The sequence below is a fragment of the Chrysochloris asiatica genome, unplaced genomic scaffold (genome assembly GCF_000296735.1).
Source record: "Chrysochloris asiatica unplaced genomic scaffold, ChrAsi1.0 scaffold00052, whole genome shotgun sequence".
Taxonomy (NCBI): domain Eukaryota; kingdom Metazoa; phylum Chordata; class Mammalia; order Afrosoricida; family Chrysochloridae; genus Chrysochloris; species Chrysochloris asiatica.
Genome location: NW_006408570.1, coordinates 4614962 through 4623335, shown reverse-complemented (window position 1 = coordinate 4623335; position 8374 = coordinate 4614962). Strand labels below are relative to the sequence as shown.

At 38.7% G+C, this 8374-nt stretch overlaps 1 protein-coding gene across 1 annotated transcript in view; it reads right to left on the bottom strand.

Annotated features, from left to right (window-relative positions):
• Nucleotides 1-4181: 4181 nt before the first annotated feature.
• LOC102815331 (chromosome unknown open reading frame, human C2orf42) overlaps nucleotides 4182-8374 on the bottom strand; it is a 39710-nt gene continuing 35517 nt past the window's right edge. The window contains exon 8 of the mRNA XM_006862922.1: nucleotides 4182-4749. Within this exon, the coding sequence (XP_006862984.1) occupies nucleotides 4541-4749 (209 nt within the window). The 3' untranslated portion in view covers nucleotides 4182-4540. The remainder of the gene's footprint in view (nucleotides 4750-8374) is intronic.

The window sequence follows — 8374 nt, the reverse complement described above, 5'->3', positions numbered from 1 at the left end:
TGTCGGAAGCGACTTGATGCATCTAAATGCAACTCAGAAATTTCTGCTTCACCAGGAGCTTAATAGAAATTCAGAGTCATGGGCCCCACACTAAATCTTCTGAATCAGAACATGCATTCTAGCTAGATCCTGGGTGATTCCTGTGCACATTAAAGGTTAAATAGCACAATTATAGAACCAGTCAGCCTCCTCCCTTGGTGAGGCAGGTGGGATGGTGCAACAGGATGTGAAGGGAACTTGTAGAACTGGATGATGAGATGGCAGGCAGGTCAATAAGGAAGTTCAAAAGAATGAAATAAGGAGCGTCAGAAAATATCATGAGATGCAGAGGAGGAAAATCAGGAAGCCAGAATCTGAGACAAAGACAGGAGAATTAGGTAGAGGGAACAAGCAGATCTAAACTAGAAAAGTTCACAAATAAGACATAGGTGCTGTTTCCTGTGGTTGGATTTTCTGTGCTGTGACTTATTGAGCGGGTTCAGCTAATTAGAAGAGCTGGGGGTGAGGATACTGCATCTGCCCATTCCCTCACCTTGAGCAGAATAGAGTGGGATTTCCCTGGGCTTTCTCGGACCTGGGGAAGTCATGGATAGGTGCTAGCTATTGAGAGAATAGTACCTCTTGGGTGGCATACAGAGGCTGCCCACCACAGGTGGCAGGAGCTGGGGGTTGGAGTGTGGCATGTGTATGTTTATGGAGATCATCTTTTACCATTTAAAAAATGTTTTTAATGAAGAATTTGCTTGATGCTCATTTTAGATTTGCAAAGGGAGCATTATTAAAAAGAAAAGTTTTGCAGGTCTTAAGAGAATCATTAAAAAGAGACGGCATCCCTTTCAGATCCGTTAGTCTAGTGTGAGCATCAGTCTGTGCAGTTGACTGGGGCTAGAAGACATGGTTTTGAGCCGTGTCCTCCAGGGTACAAGCAGTAGCTACAACATGAAGAAGCATGGGGATGAAGTGCAATGGATAGTACAGATGGAAGTGTGTATTGGTGGTAGGTAGTGCAGGCTTTGAACAGTGTTATTCTGGTGGGAGTATCTAGGACCCTCTGGGTGTTGGGTTGGTCTGAAATGAGATCAGTGCTGATGATTCCCCAAAGTTGCCTGGAAGCTAGGAATGGGAGTAATCATACTTGTCCTTTTAGGCCTGAGGGAAGAGGGAATCAAGTTAGAAAAAAGGATCAAAGTAACTCTGAACCCCATTCCAGATTATGATGGACTGTGATGGTGTGCTGGGGTAGTATAGAGTGGAGACTTCAGTGCTTGAATTGGGGTTTCTTTAGGGGATTTGTTGTCCTAGCCATGTGCTTCATGACCTCTGGTTGGTCTGGATCACTGTTAGGTGACCAGAGATTCACCTGCCATCCATAGCAGTTTGTCTTGGTCAAAAATTTGGACCTCAAAGTTCTCAGGTTAAAGGATTTCACATAATGGCCCAACCATTGTGCTTCCTTGGATGTTCTTTTCAGGCAGGCCCTTTACCTTAGTTTAAATTTATCCTCTGCTTAGCTACTAAACTTTCTCTCATTTAAAGCCCAGCGCAAATTCTACCTTCTCCATGCACAATCTTGATTCTCCATAATTCTTCCATTGTCCATTGTCTTATTTTTTATGTGCTGTCCACACAAGCTAACCACTCAGTCATACAGGTCATTCAGTAGTTAATTTATCGATCCATCTGTGATGGTTAAGGTTTGTGATGACTTAACCTGGATTCTCAGCGGTTTAGCAGTTAAGATGTACTTATTACCTCCATGATGAGATATAATACAATTCAGTCGCCCCGTGATATGTTCTGATGTAATTATCCTGTGTGTTTTAAATCTGTTAGTGAGGTCAGATGCTATCTACACAATTAGGTTGTATCTTCAGTCAATCTCTTTTGAAATATAAAAAGAGACTAATGAGCATAGCTTAGAGGAACCTACTCTACCACCAAGATAAAAGAGCTGGGAGTGGAGTGTGTCTTTTGGACCTGGAGTCTCTGCATGGTGAAGCTCCTAGATCCAGGGGAATATCAATGCCAAGATGTATGGAGAGCTCCAAGGAATACTGGGTCTACAGATGCTGAACAGAGACAAGGACCTTCCCCCAGAGCCAATAAAGAAAAATCAGTTGGCACTCTGAATGTGGACTTCTAGTCTCCTAAACTGTGAGAGAATACATTTCTGGTGGTTAAAGCCATCCACATGTGGTATTTCTGCTATACAGTATAATGAAGACACCATCCTTCTCTTTTTTAGGAGTACAACTTCCCATATTCTACGGAAAATACCCTTCTTCCCAAGTTAGACCAAGCTGTTTAGGATTAAAGGGAAAATCCTCAGTCGGTCCTTCTTCATTGTGAAAGTCGTAAATTTAGAGCTTCAGGAGCCAGATTCCTATCAGAAGAAGCTGCTCTGTGCTGAAAGTAACTGAAACCCCAGAGAGAGGCAGATGGGCCCTGGCTTGAGGCATCCTAAGGTCTAACTATGCCTCAGTGTGGTTGTATCCAACTCTGCTCTGGAGTCCATGAATCACTCATTCTCATTTTTGCCCAAGCTAGTTTGAGTTTGATGAGTGTCATTTGCTGAAAGAAAACTTAAAACCTACTGCACATATATACTTTTTTGTCTTCCCCAAGACAATTATAAGAAATGTGTATTAAAGCAGCATGATAAAATAGAAAGCGCATACATTTCAAAGTGAAACTAAACATTTTTAATACTGTTTCAAGCAACATTTCTTTAACTTTGTAAATGAAGGGGTAATGCCTAAATTAAAAAGAATAAAGATTAAATAAGAAATAGGATTAAGCAAGAATATAACTGAAAGTGCCTGGCACATATAGGTACATAGATATCCTTTTCCTTCTTTTCTCCTTGAAAGCAGGCTTCCAGTTCTGTTTCTTTTAGTATCGCCATCCTGTGCATATCAATGAACTCAGAAATAGGAACTGAATTTTACCAGCTGTTAAACTTCTTTGGGACAAGAGGAGGGAGAAATTAAATATCAGTGAATACAATTATATAAACATTCATTTGAAAAGTCAATGTCCCCTTGTAGTACAGTGAGTTACTTAATATGAGCCCTTCTAGCCAGTCTTTGTAACTCCCTGGGTGGGACTATGCAATGAGGTGTTTGTGATTCTCAAGGGTATTGAATAGTTTGCTCATAATGTAAATAAGGCACATGGCACTCTTGTGGGGGTGGAGCCATGCAAATAAGGTATATGGCACCCTAACACGGGATTAGTCAGTTTTATCATCCCACTAGGCATAGGTGTGGCACTGTGGGTTAATGTGCCAGACTGCAAAGCCGGGTTGAACCACAAGGTTGGCGGTTCAAGCTCACCAGCTGCTCCTCAGAAACCCTATACAGGGTTGCTATGGGTCAGAACAGAGTTGACAGCACTTAACAACAACAAGAAGGCATAAAATGAGTCATTCCAGATGTGGAAAAGGGAAACCTCATGACTACCAAGAAAGAACAGCCGGGAGTAGAACATGTCTTCTGGATCCAGAATCCTGTACTGAGTACCTCCTAGACCAAGGAGATAGTGAGAGAGGGTGAGAAGCAGCAAATGGCAGCAGAACAAGGAGACTGGCAGGAGGTGACCTGGTGGGCTTCCTGACCCACGGCGCGAGAAAGCTGAGTGCATTTTGGCAGAAGGCTTGCTGGCAGAATGGAGGAGGTCAAAGAGCAGCTAGGCACCAAAGAGAGATGTCCTGAGAAAAGGCTGTCCTGACCAAAGAACTATCCTGTTTTCTTGATCTTAAATTGTAACCTAGTACTTCCCAAATAAACCCAACAATTTTTATTGTGAGTTCTGCATGGCGTTGCATAAAATGACAGCTTCACAGAGGAGTGGACAGTGCCTGGGAGGGCAGGCTGTTGTCAGAATGGGTGAAAAGGTTGGAGGGAGGAGGTATATCTGACCTCCACTGCATATGAAGCAGTTTGGGGTTGATGGTGAAAATGAGTCTCTCTCCTTGTCATGAAGTTCAAGATTAGGCATTTCCACCACATCGCTCTTAAACCATTGACACCAGGAACCCTTTTTCTCATTTCACTATCAACTTACCCAATGAAAGTTTATAAATTTATAAACAAACCAGCATGAGCTTTAATTTGGAAAAAAGTACAGACACTGCTTTATTTGAGAATAAAGGGCATGCTTAACTGTTCAGGATGGTCCTTACATTCCAACACTGTCAGTATAAGGCTGAGTACTGCTAATTTCTTAAAAAGAGAATTAGAAAAAAGTTGAGAGAGACTCTTAAAGGTGAGTCCATAAGAGGGACAGTGAATTGGTTTTCCTCTTGTTCCTTTTTAAACCCTAACAGAAATACTGCCCAGTTTATAATGAAGACTGTACACAGCAGCACCACAAAGACTATTTACAAAGGCTTTCTTCAGCAGAACCCACTTGAAGGCTTTCAGAAATTGCATCTTAATGAAGAGCAGTTTGCTAAGGAACTAAGTGCCTAACTAGTAGTTAAAGTTGTCCCAGGGTGGGGATGTGCAAATTTAGCAGCATAAGATGCTTTTGTTTTGCCTCAAGGGAAAGTGATGGTAGTTAAGGGGGCCAGCTCCAAGGACTGGTCCAGGGGGGGCCGCTGGTCTTGGTATTCCGCCACATGCCCATTGCGGTGGTGACCATACTCAAATTTGATCCGCAGCTCTCCAATCTTGGATTGGGGAAGAATATCTGGAATCCACTCAATGATGAAAGGTGTTGGCTCCTTTTGATCTGGGGACGTGTTGCCTAAAAAGAAAAAAAGGAACATTGATTAATAATACAATTCCAGGGGACTCTAAACAGATGTTCTGTTATAGATTGAACTGTGGCACCAAAAATATGCGTCTAAACCCTAATTTCTATGCCTGTGGTTGTAATCCCTTTGGGAATACAACCCTAAGGAACTAGGGTTGTCTTTATTATGTTAATGAGACAGGACTTGTTGTAGTGTGTGTCTTGAGTCAGTCTCTTATGAGATATAAAAGAGATTAATCAAACAGAGATGGGAACACATCTGCCAGACCATAAGAAGATAGCCCAGGAAGAGAAATCCAGAGAAAGCAGGCCTTTCCTTCAGAGATGACAAAGAGGAAGCTGTCCCTAGAGCCAGTACTACCAGTTCAGGACTTCGTCAATCGTACTTTGAGGGCTGAGGCAGCCAGCAAGATGAGATCTATCCAGGATTCCCTGGGAGATTACCTATCAAGAAACTGAACAAAGAGGTTTCCTAACAAACCTTATGTTAGCTGAAAGTGGAGTCATTTTCAGTGAGTAGACAATAGCTTCCGATAACTATGTGGAGGGTACTAATAAACAAAAACACTTTTTCACTCTTTGGTATCATGGTCTGGTTATGGTTGTGATTAAACTGGAAATAAAATCCACTGAAGAGAGGGAAAAAAAAACAAAACTATATGACAAAAGCAACAAAGTAAAAAACCCTATATGGCTATTATAAGAATCAAGGAAAGGGAAAGTGATCCCTGCTGTGTCCAAAACAAAATTTAAGAGAACTGTTTGTTATCTTCAAAAGAATAAAATAAGATACAATCTTTGTGAAAATAGGCTGAAGGAATAATGAGGAGAGCCCAAACTAAGAGGAGAATATAACTGGATAAGATCAAAAGGGAGATGGGCAAGAAAGGGTCAAGATTCAAGGAAGCCAGAAAGAAACATTAGAATTAAAATTTCCATGGTTCTAAAACATATTACAAATTCAGGATAATCGAAAGATTATGTTACTGGTATATTTCCAGACAGATTAAAGGAGCAAAATAGAACTACAGACAGACATAAATAAAACAACAATTTGGCATGTGGTAAAGATGTGTTTTCAATTAGCGTTTGTTAGCATAAAAGGTGGCCATCAACCAGATAATCACTGGAAGAAAATAAAAGGTGACACTTAACCTCACACTTCATATCAACATAAATTCCAGAAGAGGCAAGGTTTAAAAAATGAAAAACCTAGGCTAGAGAAATGCTTCTGAAAAGTGTAAAACTAAACACTAAGAATTTAAAATTATTTATTAATGTATTTATTAATATAAATTTATTTAAAATAAGAAAAATGGAGTCATGGTGTGATGCTGTGGGTTAATGCACTGGACTGCAAAGTCTTTTTGAACTGCAAGGTTGGTGGTTCAAGCTCACCAGCTACCCCTTGGAAACACCATACAGGGTCGCTATGGGTCAAAACCAAGTCGACGGCACTTAACAACAACATATCTTCAAAAACTATGGAGAAATTAAGCACAGAAAGCATAGTCCATTTGGTGGTGGTGGTGGTGGTTCTGTGCCGTGGAGTCAGTTCTGACTCACAGCGACCCTGCATAAGGTTTCCGAGGCTGTAAATCTTTATGGGAGCAGAAAGCCTCATCTTCTCTGTTTAGCAAAAACTTAAAGACAAAAAAAAAAACACAGAAAAAGCAGACAAGACCAATTGTATCAATTATAACAAATATAAAGGGGATAAAGTACTAAATTTGGGGACAAATAAGCCACTATATAATGTTGATAAGCGATACAAGTAAAAGTGCTACAAAAATTTTAAAGTGAAAGGTGACAAACAGAAAAATGTAAAACAAAATAAAGCTGGTGTTTTTGTAATGGATAAAGATACTCTTAGGACAATAGTTATTTTTACATGGAAAAATTATATAATTTACAATGATAACATATTTGTCAATAACTGGGGCACCAAAAATGTTACAGTAAAAACTTACATGCTTTTAAAAACATAAGAAAACATTTACAGAAATAACATAATAGGAAATTGTATCATAGCCTTTCAGACTTTGGGAAGTCAAATAATAAAAATAAAGAAAATTTAATTAATAAATTAAGAAAGCTATCTAGAACTTTGGATCAAATATAATCTTCCTTTCTAGCAGAAATTCATGATCATCTATTAAGTCAGAAAATATTTTTAATTCCTAAGAATACATATAGGAAAAAAGCACATCTTATGACCAGAAATATAACAAAACTAGGATTTGATAATTTAAGAAAATAAAAATTAAATTGGCAAATGTTGTGTTATATAAATATAGTTACAACAATATAAAAAACATAAAAATTAAAAATTGCAGCCTTTAAAATAAGGAACAAATGAAGAACTAATGATTATAGAGCATTTAGATAGCAACAGTAAGAAACTGAAATACCCTTATTACCAAATGTGAACTAAAATAATATTAACTTAGTATTACATTTTATTTTATTTCTTTTTATTGTGAAATTGAATGACAGTTTACAGACAATATCATCAGTTTTATATTCAACAAATCATATGCTTGGTTTCATCACAATGATTGCAATCCTCTTCCTGCAACAACAGTTATCCCACTTCCTCCCTGTGGTTCCTGTTTGCATTCCACCCTTCTTCTCACCCCTTTTCAACTTTGTCCTTAGGTAAATGTTGCCCTTTTGATCTTGAATGATTGATGATTCCGTAGTACCCATACCTTACTAGTGTTGTTTTCTCCCTATATACCCATCTATTGCTTGCCTGAAAATTGGACCATGAAGGTGAATTCCTTTCTAGACCTGAAGGATAATGGAGGGCATAGACTCAGGTTCCTCCAGTCTCTTTCTGGCCAGTAAACCCAGTCTAATTTTTTTAAATTAAATAATTGAGTTTTGTTCCACATTTTCTTGCATCCTATCCAGGACCCTCTGATGTGATCCCTTTCAGAGCAGTTAGGCACTATCTAGTTCTTTGAGTACTACGCTTTAAAAGATACCAAAATAAAATAACCTAAGCAAAGAATAGGAAAAAATTTAAAAATCACTAGCAGAAATGATTACAAATAAAAGAACTAGTTCTTTGAAAAAGATGGAAAACAGACAAAATTCTAGCAGGGTGTAAAGCTATAAATTAAGAAGAGATTTGAAGTTACATGATTATCATTTATACCAAAAATTTTTAAATGTACAAAATTTAAATTTTGAATGAAATATATCAATTTTGCTCACGAATGTGTAAATCAGAAGACATTAAACAAGTATTTAGAGAACTGTCTTGAAGAAAAGGTTAGGTCTGGAAAATAAGTTCTTTAAACTTCCAAGGAACACATATTTCCTAGCTAATCCAAAGCTTTATAGAAGATAAGAATGTTACCCAAATCATTTGCTAGTACGTTTGACACCAAATGCCAAAAAATATAGCCTCCAAAACAGAAACAGATGACTATATAATCAAAAACTCCTAGCTGTAAAGATGTGGCAGCAAACATTCTTCCCACAGCCTTGTCTACTCAGCTGGGTTTGATGTTGTTGTTGCTGTTATCAGGTGCCATCAAGTCGGAACCGACTCATAGCGACCCCATGCACAGCAGAACGAAACAATGTCCGATCCTGGGCCAACCTC